Source organism: Lissotriton vulgaris, unplaced genomic scaffold (genome assembly GCF_964263255.1).
Source record: "Lissotriton vulgaris unplaced genomic scaffold, aLisVul1.2 SCAFFOLD_1243, whole genome shotgun sequence".
In the NCBI taxonomy this organism is placed as follows: domain Eukaryota; kingdom Metazoa; phylum Chordata; class Amphibia; order Caudata; family Salamandridae; genus Lissotriton; species Lissotriton vulgaris.
The window spans coordinates 475,033-489,582 of record NW_028245678.1 but is presented as its reverse complement, the minus strand read 5'-3'; the positions used below and the strand labels follow the sequence as shown (position 1 = coordinate 489,582).

The window sequence follows — 14,550 nt, the reverse complement described above, 5'->3', positions numbered from 1 at the left end:
TTTGTAGCTACGTCAGATGATAAACCATTGATGCCTTCAGCCAGAGCTGTAGCTAATGAGGCATGAAAAAAAGGGAATTTTGATATTTTGAAGGTGAATTAGTGCTCAGGGTAAGAGCTGGTTATGAAAGAATTACGTTGCCAACGCAGGGATTGATATACCTCACATGACGGTGTAAAATGGCATCAAAACCAGTTAGAAAGGAGCATAACAGGGCAATTTGGGATTAAAAAGATTTACAGAGCAATTTGGATGAAGGTCAGGAATTTTTTTGCACTTTAATCGGGTACGACTGTTTGGCGTTGCTTTAGTGCCCTCTGTTATCCTTATTTTTTTAAAGGACCTAGAAGAACATGGCAAGATTTTCAGTAATTTACCATTCTTCAGAAAAAAAAGACACAACTATAAAAATAGAAAAATATGATTTCTGGAAAAATGCTGTGAACGATCTGGAGAATGTAATTTCTACACTGGACCTCAATTTTAATTGGTCAAAACCATTGTAGATGCTCAATCTCCAGTTAAAAAACAACACCTGACGGACCTTAACAAATGTTAATGGGCATTTCTAATGACCTTGTATCAAACACAATATATTTGAAGGAGCTGATGATAAAAACATACTGAATTTCCTTCAGTTGGGAAAGTAGAAGGAAGTTTTTGAGAAGAAAAAAAAAGTGGATAATATGTCTCCCAATGCCCTTAAATCAGTTGTGCTTGTTGTATCACTGTTGGTGGATGTTTATATCTTGTGGGCACTGTATAGTTGCAGTTATTCAGTTGTTAAGAAGTAACTGCTATCGTGTGTCGCAGAAAATTCCAAGGAATTTGTGTGTGTGTGGGGGGCGGGGGGTCAGATTGATTATGAAAACAGATCATAAGCCATTGTTTTACATCCTCAGAGGGAAGATTGGGCATAAATCCACACTGGATCTGGCTAGGTTGACTTGTACGTTATTAAAGTAGCAATTTGATGAAGAATTCATTTTTAGCGGAAGAAACGTGTGCACTGATTGTCACACTTTGCCATAGTTAAGCATGGCCAACTGGAATATGTGTTGAAATATGAAATGTGTTTGATAGCACAGATTGAAGTTAGGAATGTTGTTGGAGTATCTGAGGTGTTTGGCAGCTTTGTACAGTGCACAGATAGTATGAGATGTGAAAAGTATAAATGAAGCTGTGCAACCATATGGCAAAACTGAAGAAGGACCGTGAATAGAATATATGATAGCATTATGAATCAATAAATTTATATCTGCAGAATTTATTTATAGGTGCTTTGAAGAAAAATACTGCCTTACGCACGAGAAAAATGATCTCGCAGTGAGCCATGTTTGCTGATTTCAAGTTCCCCATTTCTGCTGAATGGTGATGTAGGAATGGACTGCGTAACACATAGCTTTAAGGTTAAGACATATTGCTTGACAAGAATATGGAAAATTATGGCCTGATTATGACTTTGGCGGTGTGGCAGCAAGCCGCCAGGCCAGCGCCCCGCTGCCACACCACTAAGACAGACCACCTGCCAGATTAGGCGTTTTCTCCTGGTCTGGTGGGCGTGCTTTGCCGATGCCCCAGGCAGTGAGCCTTATAAAGGCAGAGCAATGGGAACACCAAAGCACGTTCTTCGGCAATGCCGTGCAGAAATAGGGGGTGCATAGAGACAGGGAGGGCACATCATGTGCCCCCCCTGCAAGCATTTCCTGGCCCAGAGGCCCTCAGTTTCCTCATCACCACACTTTTCATGGCAGGCTCACCACCATGAAAACTGTGGCGGTGATGAAAATCGTAGTATGCTTGGTGATGCCGCTGCGGCACCACCAGCATATTGCGGGCCTTTGACCACTGCAAGACTGCTAGGGATTGCGGATCCCTGGCAGTAGCAGCGGTCCTCTGGTGGTCCTACCGCCCAACTCGTAATAGGGTGCTTGGACCGCTGGTGCCCGCACCGCCAACATGGCTACAGGGGTCCACCTGACCACCGTATTCATAATAAGGCCCTTAGTCTTTATTTTTTCATCACCAGCTAACCACAGCAAGTCTAAAGAACCATATGTTCTTTTGTTTTGATTTTTCCCCTGGTTGGAGTGTCATAAGTCCTAACTTTTAAAGAGATTTCTGCCCAAGGCATTTTGTCAATGCCTCTGAGATGTCACAGGGTAAGAAGAAAGCATGCTCCTTATCAGATCCTGTTCTTTCTTCTGCTGATTAGCAGCATGGCACATTTTTAGTTGGTTGATATAGCAGGTAATTATACAAGGGGTTGAGGTCCATGCTTCTTGTAAGACTATTATTTCATGTTCAGTCAGAAAGTTTAATTGAGTGTCATCCATTTGTTATGGTATACTAACCAAATTACGTGACAATAGAGTAGTTTTGATTCTTTTAGCCTTTGTGTGGCCAGTTGCTAGTTAGTCTTGGCTAGTTTGTTGTAATTTTATGCTCACTTTTGCAAGTGACTGAATAGACAGACCGTCTCTTGTGGTAGGTTTGTTGTTGTTGTTCTTACTTTTTTGTGAGCTGTAGATCTTATCTGCCTGTTTGTTAGGTGGAGTTTGAGGCAAGACTATGGTCTCATAGACTGGGGATTCTTCCTCCAGAAAGTTAGATTCTATGAGGTTTTGCATTTTGGTACTATTTGCATTAGATTGACTCTAGGCGACTTTTGCGAGTATGATGGTTTCTTGGATTGTTCGGTGTTTGTTTCCCCTCATGCCTTTTCTCGATTTGGATCCAATTATTTATTATTCTAAAACACGGTTGGTAAGTGGATTCGATTCCTGCATTTAGCTTCTATCAGGTTTGAATAACCTATACCTACAAGAAAATAGTCATCTCTAGGTCCAGGGGGCCTCCTTTAGGAAGTTTTGCCGTAGGGAAGCGCAGCAGACCTTTCCCTACTGTAAAAGAAAAGGGCAGGAAAGGGCCGTATCTATGAGATACGGCGCATTCCTGTCCTTTTCTCCTGCGCCAGCGCACATTGGGCTGCCGAGCGCCAAAGCGGGCAGCTTTGCACAATGGTGCAAGGGTGCCTGCGTTGCGGGGATGATTATTTTTGTATAGGAAGGGAACCCTTTCTGTACAAAAATAATTACAAGAGGCTTGTCCTCTTTCTATGTGTGCTGCAGAATGCAGTACACATACAAAAAGGAAAAACTAAGAAAAATAAAGATATTCCTCCGAGTTGCACCGCCCTTATGCCTCCCCTGGGGAGGCGTAAGCTTTTGGCACTGCCTCAGATTTACGATTTCTCGTAAATCTGGCGCAGTATAAAAAGGCCATGGATCTTCAGGAAAGACTTAAAAACTTGGCTGTTCTCTGGATAGTCCGTCTCCTCTTTCAGGCCCTTGTTCTTTTAATGTTATGTTTTCCAGCTTTTTCTTTGGTCTGGAGCACAAAGCGCCGGGACACTCCTTTGGAGTAGCCGTTGCGCTATAAAAGTCCCATTTTAACATAACATTTTAACATAACATAACATGTTGCTGGGAACGCCCCCAGCAATGCCCATTGTTTGCCCCTTTATCGCAGAACACTGCGTTAAAGGGACTTATATTTATCAGGCAGCATTAAGCCAAAAAAAGTGGCTTAGTGCTGCCTGATAAATATCACGCAGGTTTTTGCGCCACAGAACGTCACAATTCCTTTTAACTGTGCTTCCCCCAATATGTTTGTAAGCTATTTAGTCACCCAGCTTGGATGGACTGGGACAAAAAAATAGGCCCAGCCACCAAAATAATAGTGTCTCACATCTGCAAATCAGACCAGTTTTGGACTTCTAAAGACGCAATGTATCGGTATTTTCCAAAGTACTTGGGACTGCATACATTTAGGCTTGCGGCAGGGAATGCTTGGAGTAATATAGGAGAAATCATTAGCAAAAACCAGGCCACAGGACCATAAAACAGGCTCGCAAACTGCTATATAATCTGCCCACACAATGACCAGCCCTTCGAGCACTTCCTGTTTGCCCAATATGCTAATCCGACCCTGCTTGTAAGCAGGGAACTTCTATTTTTCATTATTGACTATTTTTGTAATGTTGCTGATAGCAAAATTTCTTGTATCGTCTAGCTACTTCGTCACAGCTGGCTCGCCTAATATGGTTATAGGACCCTGCAGCAACTTCAGATTTAACATTTCTGGTGTGTTTCTGCGCCATTGTGGGCGGCTGAATGAGTCTTTTAGATAAAAGTATGGTGAAGTTGCTCTTTGGCAGTATTTTTGTTCCCTGCAGATTTAATAGAGCAGTTTCTTTCTGGGTTGCTTTTTCAGGGGCATTTATGCTCTGAAATGCTTTAAATCGCTTTGTACAGTTAGAAGGTTCTGCATGCTTAGGCTGCTGATGCGTGCTCCTTTAGCGATTTTGTGGTCAGTTCTGGGTTTGGTCATGACAGCTCTTTCAGTGAGATTTACTTTCGGGTGGTTACCGTGATGGGCTATGGAGCCTGTCTGCTGTGATGAAAAAAAATGTAGTTGTAATTTTGCAATCTGATGTTATTGTTTCAGCAGGAGTGTGTTGACCTAAGGGCACAAGCAGTCTTTTTGTTTTTTGGGCCACAGCAATATGGGTGTGTCCATGTCCATGAACTGCTTTCCTTATTTGTATCTTTGTTGAGCTGGGTTACTTGTCTGTTTTTTTTCTTAGACATCAGTTTGTTGTTGTTTCTTTGGTGGTGACGTAAATTGCCTATCAAAGTTCAACCTTCGTCAAGCGTAAGTGGCAGCGTAGTCAATGTTAGATTCTTTGCTTAAGAAAAGATTTTGATTGATCGGCTAGACTAATTTAATTTGGGTTGTTTTTCGCTTTTCTATCAGTTACACGCTTGGAGAGGTTTTCTGTTTGTTCTCCGCCTCATTTTCTTCCAGATCATTCATAGAATCAACAAAGAGAGGATTCTAATGTTGTACTTGCAGAGAGGATCAAGAAGAGAATTACATCTGGGGGTATGAAAGTTTTTTGGGGCCAAACCATGACATGGCAAACGTTTGTACAGAGTTTTGGAGGTCCACTATGAATAAAGACAGTGGGGAATGCTTAAAGGCTTTTGTTTAAGATCCTAATAATGTAACACATTCGCATATCAATACTTCACTGATGCAACCAGTGGAACTACCTGGAAGAACGTAGAGCAAATTAGCTATAGAGTTCATGGCCATTTAATAGTTTGCCAATACAGCAAAGGTAGGCCATTGCAGATTATTACAGCCTGTGGTCAGAAAAGAAGATCCTGCCTGAGACCAACACTGCAAATGTGATCAAATATTTAACTTTTCTGTTAGCAGGCTTTCCTCGGGGCTTCCTCTCTGACAACAGGGTCCTGTTTATATCTAGAAAAAGCTAGAATGCGTTCAAGAGTGTGATGGTTGTTTTCATTGGACAGCTCTTATCCTCAAGTGACAAATGTTGGTCAATGTTACATTTGTGACTGGAATTACAAGAGTCACCTAGCATGCAGCGGAAGGTGATGCACTTGTAGCACTACCAGACAACGCTTCAGGGGCCTCTGACTCAGTGCACGGCTGAATGTCCACATGGATTAAGCCGCACCAACGTTTCCATGGACACGTCAGCCCGGAAGCATGCTTCTTGACTTGTGAGGAGCATTGAGCAGAAGAGCAGTGGCAGCACTGCAAAGCCAGCATTGGACAAAAGATGTCAGACTGTTGCAGATATCTTACATGGAAGAAAGAGATTTGGCTAACCCTAATGAAATGTCCTTTCCAAGATGGTGGTTTAGCCAGGAATTACTGAGTGAGCTTCCCAAATAAAAATGAAATTAAGTCTTTTCCTGTGATGTCAGTTCCTGTGATGTCAGAACCCTATAAAGAGGAGGCACTAACGAGTGATGGATACATTACAATCCACTAATTCCCTTACTTTTACAACAATCTTCACCCACTTGCAACTATTTTTATCCCTGTCGTTAGCACCTTGCAGTCAGCATTCCCTTTGCATCTTCTAGTTGATGTCCTGGTTTGTCTCTTTTCTCTGCACTAACACCAGAGAGAGTGTGGTGCCTTGCTAATCTACTTCTGCATAATCTTCATTTTCAGTCAAGATCTACATGACTTTCAAGGAGGTTTTTTCTTCATAATTGGGACCTTCGTAAGGAGATACTGGACTACTTTCAGGTATATTACGAAGTGAAGAGTAACACTGTAGCTGCAGGGAGACGTTGCCCTTACCTTGGACAGTCAAGAAGGAAACTTGACAGATCTTCTCAGCATCCCATTTTTTGACAGTCACATATGTTCATTGAGCACAAAGGATTGGAGTTAAGATTGGAAAGGTTGTTCTGGGAATGTTGTGGGTTCACAGAACTAGCAACATTCAACTACTGATGTTTCCCCATATTAAATACTGGGGAAAAGACAAGCTTAGTCTGTAATGTGTACAGGTGAGACTAGAATATGTGTTGAAAGAAGGATTAAGGATAAGGAGTTTGAATAAAAGGCTTGGGACAATTTAGGAAAAATACACATGAAGTCTAAAGTGGAATATAATGTCAGAAGGAAGTTAGTAAAAGAGACATGGTGGCTGGTTACTTGGGTTGCATTAGGTATCTCTCTTGGGCTTGCAAAAGAGATTCAAGGTTGTGGGATATATGGAGGGTTGATCGTGTTTGCGAAACTTCAGGGAGACTGTGCTAGGAAGATTGGTGAAATATGGAAAGAAACATTAAAGTCAGAGGTTCAGATTTGCTTAAGAAAGAGTTGGTAGACCAGAGTGCAGTGAAATTTCCTACGACGGTGTCTATGGCACCGCCGATTCTGGTGAGGTGAAGTTTAGGATATTTTAGGTATCGGCAAGATTTTGTTAGGTACTTTCTAGCATGGTGTATGACACTGTCATTGCACAGGATTTTTGGTTCTGTTTATTTGTAAAAAGGGGAAGATGTGTTATATCTGTGTTTGTGTTATGTTTTATGCTAGTATGTCTAAGTGGCTTTGTTATATTCAAGATTAAACTAGCTGGGTGTCTCAAGGGAAAAGTTCTGGCGCATTAGAATGAGTGTTCTTCCTACTTTGTACTTTCAGTTCTTTCAATACTCATAGCTTTCTTTATTCCAACATTTGTACACAGAGCACTCTTAATACCCACTCCTAAAAAGTATTTGCTGACACCTCTATTGGATTGATATTGTGGAGTATGGAAAGTACTAAATTGCTATGTCATGACTTGAGGAGCTCGGTAATATGTTTCATATCGGACCTGTTCTGAGGATTTAGTTAGCAAATCGTTATTGTCATTTATATAGTGCTTTGCTACCACTACTGTGGCCTTGAAGTGCTGCGACTCCTCAATCAGAAGGGCAACGTCAGATTATTTTGTTTGCCCTCTGGAGTGCCCACTGATTTCGCGACAAACCGCATGGAACTTATATTCCATGCTTCCCTTAGACTAGTCCTGAAGGCTAACTGTCCCCAACTTTCACATACAGGTGGAGAGAACCAAATTGGCCCAAACGTGATTGAAAATAGGGTGTTTCTTTTGTAAGACTTACTTAAGTACGCCTACCACATCTATCCTGATACTTAGGTCAGAACTTTACATAAAGGGCTGCTGACCGTGGTAAGTGAGGAGGAGTTTGCAATGGATCGGATTGCTTACCATGATGCCTACATGGAATTCTATATACGTCAGGGCACGGTTACCATATTTGTTGTTTATAAAAGACCACAGTCATAATGATGAAATGCTAGATTAAAAATTCAAGTAAAATAGATTCATGTGGGTACGATGGCCCAGGGTACTGTAGAAATGGCATGGACTTTGCACATGCCCTGTCTGCAGTACCTGAAGATAATAGTCACAGGATATGCCTTGTAGTTCTGCTAGCAGGGGATACTCTGCAGAAGGCATGGTCTATGTCCAGGTTCTGTGTCCACAAGGCAATTACGACAGGGCATGGCCTTGCCCTACACCATTGCCCAAAGCTGGAGAACCGATAGGAAATGCCCCAGTACTTATTTCATTTTACAAGATGCAAACCTGCAAACCTCTAAATGCATTTTAAGCTAACTATTTCTAACCCATACAGTGCCCTAAAATGTGTATAACCAGTCCATACCTCAAACACTGGCAATGTATGTTTGCAAAAAAATGATGTTCTTGTGACCCTGGAGTAACATTTAAAGTGCCCTCGGGATAGGGCCCAACCATTTTGACATATAAATGTAGTTCAGAGCAAGGCCCTCAGACCTCAACTCAGCTCTGGACATCTCATAAAATGTTTAACTCCTGGCAACCAAACACAGTCTCAAATTGAAATTTTGGGGTCCATGAACTGGTCTTCAGACCGAATATCATATATCCATAAACTACACTTGGTATTGCCTTGTGCCTAGTCTCCCTGGCTGCATTTTGCCTAGTCTTTAGGCGCCTTGATGCCTCCGGGCTAAGTAGCGCTATATAAGTTCTCATTCATTTCATTTTTACAGATAATGGCCAGGGCCCGAGTGGGCGCCATATGCTGGCTCTGCCCTGTGCCCAGTCACCTTGTCGAGAGTGCCCAAAAGGTATGGCCAGTGCACCTTTGCTAGATAGTGCCTGTCCTCGTTACAAGTTGTATCTGCGGGGATATTGCTCTGGACAACTACAAGTGTCCTAGTATTTCTAGACCCAGTGATCTTGGGTCCAGTAATACTGGATTCAGCTATACCTGGTGCAACTCCGCACCCAGTGAAACAGTGGATGACTCCAGCCAGCGACTGCAGACAGAGATGCGGCTCAGTAACTGCCGGCCCAACCCTGTGAATAGGGAGACAAACGCTTTCATCAGTGTTGCCCTCTCTTTGACCCAACCCAGTGGCTGACTAACAGCATCCCCCTGCAGCCATTTGCCTCCTGCAAAAGGCAAGTGATAAATGGCATTGGTAAAGGGCAAATCACAGGGCATGTAGTCGGGAATGACATTCTGAAAAGTATCCAGTATGTCTGGATTCGCGGGGTATTCTAAATTCTGGAGTCAATACCCTATTATTTAGTACAGGGTTATCACATAGAATCGGAGATTTCAGACCCTTGTAACAATGTATCAAGTAATGGTCTACTCTTAAGAAAGCTCAAAGGAGACTTTTTAGATAACTGTAGAATATTATTACATAGGTTAAAAGGTCAGGTGACAGTTGCATGGCCAACCAGACCCAAAAATCAATGGAGTTCAATGACTGACTTCCTCCTATTGGTGCTTCTGTCAGAGAAAAACACCATAAAGTATCTAGTTATCTAAGACAATTTAACAATTGAATAATATGCATCTGCCATTGCAAGTTCAACAGGAGGCAGCTAGAGAAATTAACAAATTACCACAGCTGTGGGGAGAACCTGCACCTTTTTTTGTGGAAGCACACAACTTCTGCGCAATCAAAACATGTACTCCTGGCTCCCAACATGTGGGTGGAGATAAAAACCCTCTGTAGTGATGCTCACATAATTTTTTGGTGACAGCAGTGTTGTCAAGTCAGACCTGCACAACTTCTACCCAATCAAATATGTACCTCTGTGTCCCAACATGAGGGCGGAGCCAAAGCCCCTCTTCTGTGTTCTCAAATAATTGTGTGGCGACAGCTGCGCTTTCAAGCCAGACTATAAAAATTATCAGACATACACTTGGAATCGTTCGTAAATCAATGCCTGAGTGTGATTTTGGAGTCAAAATACAATTCTGAAGTTTAAAAACCTGTTATTTGTTACTTTTTTGCTTTTAAAAGCCCCTTTTTTTCTCTCTATCACAATAAATGTCTGCAACATTTATCACATGTCTCTTTAAAAAAAACACAGAGGTTGGACAGTGATTGAAAAGTATATTTACTGACCTTGGTTGGCGAAGGCTTGTTGTCGATCCATGTCTGTAAGAGAAAAAAATACATAATCTCAAAATGTGACACTGATAATGAAGCCATTAACCTGAAAAAATAAGAGCAACACTGCAAAACTCTCCTTCACATGAAAATAACCAAACTTCGGATTTCTGGAAGTAGTAATTCTGCAATCATCATCACCACTCCTGCTGGGAGCATTATGGCTGCTTAGACTACCCCTTCTTTGGAAGTGTGCAGGGATTGTTGATTTACATTTATGACACTATTTGTGGCGAGATTTCATTGTGATGGTGAATACTGTCTTTCCCCCTTGCTCATTTAATTTAACTTTATTTTTTTGCTGTTGGATCTCGATACCATCAGTCTTGAGAGCCCCAGCCACCAATATTTTAGAGTTGGCGTGACCGACTGGGGCCATCTGCTTATTGAATGCCGTGAGATGGCTGTGATGTTGGTGGACACAAAACAGGGGCAAAGGAAGGCCCTTTGACTGAAGAGGACACCGTGGCTCACCCAGTCATCGTAAACTGGGGTACTTCCAACAGGGAAGGGCACACACTGAAGTGGAGTGTTCCGAGTGAAGCTAACAGCCCATTTGGGCAGTGGCTTATAATGGAGACCCCAACTTGATCAGGTCATCTCTTGCCACTGATTTGAGAATGGTCTTCTTCCTACATATACATTTGTAGATTCCTAGTCCCCTCATCACACAAGGAGGCCATACTCTCATTTCTGCTGCCAGCCTGGCAGTGCACTGGGTCAATGCAGTGCTAGGTCAGGGAACCCCCATTGCTATCAGCTGGCGAGCAGAAGAAACCAGTCTCTCTCTTGTCTCACTCAAGCGGATCCCGAAGACTCGAATGTGGCTTAAGTGGGACGAGGAGGTGTCAACTCAACAACACCACGGTGAGTGGAGCACTCTCACAGACAGAAAACACCCAAACAGTAGTAAAGAAAACAAAGACAATATGTCCATTAGTCGCGGCGGCCATCTTGTGCGTGAGCTCTTGTCATAGCACACAGACTCATAAGCAACGTACAGCATATTAAGCTCAGAATAGGTCAATAAAAAAGAGTGTGGTAGAAGCTGAATATCATCATTTCACTAGAAATGTAACCTTGTGTGCATCTCACTTTTGTTACATCTGTAAGGCAGATAGACACTAATTTATTTTTCTCATTTTCTTTCTGTATTTTATAAGTGCTTTAGTTGAGTCATCTTGCAAGATCAAATGAATTCAGTAACTTTCAGAAATAAATTGAAACAGGCCCCATGAGTTACATAGCCGAGGTACATCACAAACTCGCGACTTTGGGTTGCTTAGGTGTTTTCCTTGGTTTATACAATGACAATAATAATCCCATAAAAGTCACGTGATGACGTTCATCCTAATGATTTGCCCGTCATTTTTGTTTTAGCAAATCTCAGAATCAAATATGCTTCTGATTGTCACTCCTGTATGAGAATGAAATAATATGAGAAACAGAGGGGGGTATTGAGAAATAGGGACAATAGTGAGAAACTGAGTAAATAGTAAAAGGGCGAGGTTAGTGAGCTATAAAAGGCAATAATGAGAGAGGGAGAGGTTGACGTGAAACAGAGGTAGGTAGTGGGAGATTGGGGTGCTAGTAACTGACAAAAGATAATATAGATGGGGATGCAGAAGGCGGGTGATAATTGTGAGGGAACATGGGCATTGGAAGTCATTAATGGGGACATTAATGGGGGGTCACAGAGATTTGGACAGCAGCAAATGGAGGTTTGTGAGACATGGGAAATAGTGACAGAATAAAAATTTGGAGTGGGGAATGGGGACAGAGATAATAGAGTTATGGGAGATGAGGACGTAAAAGATGGAGGATAAAAGAGATGGGCAAGAGATGAAGGAGCAGAAAGAGATGAAAAGGGATAGTGAGAGATAAAGTGAATAGTGAAAGATTGAAGTACGGTAAGAGATAGGAAAAAGTGAAAGATAAGAAAGCGAGAACTGGAGGTGTTTAGTAAAAGATGGGGCTGGTGAGGGAAAAGTGACAGTGAGAGGTAAGGGTGATGGCATGTGATTGATGGGGCTAGTGAGAGCTTGGCGGATAGCGGCATGTAGGAGGACAAGGGCCATTGGAGACAGTGAGAAATGACCGTGGAGAGAAGCAGAAGGAAATATAGAGAGAAAATTGACTTTATGGGTAAATAGTGCTCCATGGCGGGGCAAATGGAGAACTGGAAGGTTGAGAGAGATAGCAAAATATGGAGGCATCTGATAAGAAACGACAGAATAAGCTACAATATTATGGGCGCTGAGTTACAGTAGTAAAGTAAATGTAACATAAATGTAAACTTACAAAAACAAAACATAGAAATAAATCTATATTATCATGGCCATTGATATTGCTTTTCCCAATAAAATTGTGAGATGTAATAAAGGAGATTTTTGAACAACACCATAGATATATGTCAACTCTTATCCTGGAGTCTCCAGCTGGTAAAATTCTTTTTTTATATAATATGGGTTTTACTTTAGGAGGGTACTTTTGCACTTTGTAGTGCCCTTTAGCTTTTACTGTACACATTATACATCTGATTGCAGGAGGATAGCGAGAATTGCTCTCACACTCACACCCAGGGCTGCTCCTCCGTTGGAGCGGAGGAGCGTTGCCCCACTTAAAATCCCCCCAAACCTCTGAAAAATCAAATGGTAATTTATTACCATTTTATTTTTCTTCCCCGCCCCAAACAGAGCATCTGGACGGGGCGGGCCGCTGCTGAGTGACAGGAGGGTGGGCTCGCATGGCACTATTTAAAGTGTGCATGTCATTTTGGCCAGCCGTCTTGAGACTGCCAGCCACACATGCACACTTTAAACAGCTCTAACCCAACTGTCTTATGACAACTGGGTTAGAGCAAGCCATTACCTCAACAGCACTGTGGAGCGCTGAGTGAGGCTGCTCCCTCCGATCAGGGCGCTGCTCTCATGCTGCATGAGAGCAGCGCCCTGATTGGTCAAGGGAGTTGCTGGAGGTGAGAAGAGGACAGGAGGATAATGCTGCATGTGTTCAGGTAAGTTAAAAGTTTTTATTTTTACATTTTCATTTTGCTCGTGTGCCCACCCGCCTGTTCCCCGCTCCCCAGAGATGCCAGCCGCCACAGCTCACACCTGTGTATTTCAAACGCTTCATGGGTCTTAAAGAAAGAGGAACAAACTTGAGATATCTGGGCTGCTTACAGAGACCGGAAGCTAGTATTTTTTTAAGGTACAATGCAGATGACAGAAAGGGGACATTTTGGCTTCAAATAGAGCTTTTATTGACTATAGAGATTGGGGCCTGGGAAACTGGTAGGTAGTGTAAGCAGTGTTGGTGTGGAAAAGGAGTGAAGTCTCTCTACTCTCCACCTAGAAAGCCAGTGGTGCACCCATAGATGCAAAGACAACACAGATATTCACTGTGCCAGAAGGTAGGCTTTTCTCAATTTTCCCACAGTAACAGGGAAGCAGGATAGCTTGAATTTAAATGTTATATAAAAATCTGGGAACAGGTTAAGAGATGGAACAGTACATGGAGGGACAGAGACTCACAGGCAAGAAAGATTCTTGCCTGCCTCCCTAACCTAAGTCATTACCCAACCTTTTCGAGCAAGAAGAATAGCATTCCTCCACCTCTTTTCTTCACTTTTTTCTTGTCTCTAGTCTACCTTCCATCTTCTAACCCTCAGACATCTACCTTCCTATTGCCTCTCCCTTATTCTTTCCCACTATCACTTTTTCCTCTCCTCCTTCTCTTTCATGTACCGACTCACTTGGGCTGTTTGTCAATCAACACTTATTCAATGAACAATAACTGTCTAAAATGTGCAATCTGATATCAAACTCAAAACCAAACCAACACTTCACTACCATATCAGGGCTTGTAGATGTTGCATGCCCACTATTGTACGAGCCGATCCCCCAGGGCATTGAATCCTTACGTGTAAGCACCAAAGGAAAGCTAGAGGAGAATTAGGGATCATCTTCAAAGAATCATTACAAAGGACCACCACTGATGATATCGCCTTAGCAGATTGCATATCCCTACTAGTCCACTATGTACCCAAATCTACCTTCCTGCATTCATTTGTACTGACTCACAAACCATCATTGAACAACAGAGCCTTCACTGGTCCTATACTTGGAGCCACCTTGGATCACTCTCAAAACCACCTCAACTGTCAACATTTGGTATGACCAGCTTTCACTCCCGCTGCCAAGAACCATCACGACAAACCTGGAAGCTCATGGTTTATTACTGTGAGACACACACAGCTGCCCACAACCTTCAGGTAATTTTGCCTGGCTTGGTGACATTGTGGTCCAACAACAAAGCCTACACAGATCCCATTCTAGAAGCCATCTTGGACGTCTCCCAAACCAACCTAGCTGTCAACATTGGGTATGACCAACTTTCCCTTCCACAGCAAAGAACCATTACTGGTCTGTTCCAGCAAAGAAGTGCTGCCACTGCTGCCTTATGCTCGAAACCCAACACGAGGACAGTAGTCTCCTGACCTCTGGCTGTATCCTTGGTGTGTCTCTCAAGGTCTCAGGACAGGTCCTGCGCATCATATTGTCAGGGACAGGCACATGCTAGAATAGTGTGATGCCAGGGCCAAAATAAAAAGCCATGGTGTAAGATACATACGCAGGATGGCACTCAGGGCAGAGGTGTACAACTGTATACAATGAAGGGGAC

The 14,550-nt window shown here is 42.7% G+C and overlaps 1 protein-coding gene across 1 annotated transcript in view; it reads right to left on the bottom strand.

The window, feature by feature from the left end:
- Nucleotides 1–14,550, bottom strand: part of LOC147666316 (sodium/potassium/calcium exchanger 2-like) — a 680,903-nt gene that overhangs the window by 191,327 nt on the left and 475,026 nt on the right. Inside the window, exon 3 of the mRNA XM_086949140.1 lies at nt 9,823–9,855. Coding sequence (XP_086805266.1) covers nt 9,823–9,855 — 33 coding nt within the window. The remainder of the gene's footprint in view (nt 1–9,822; nt 9,856–14,550) is intronic.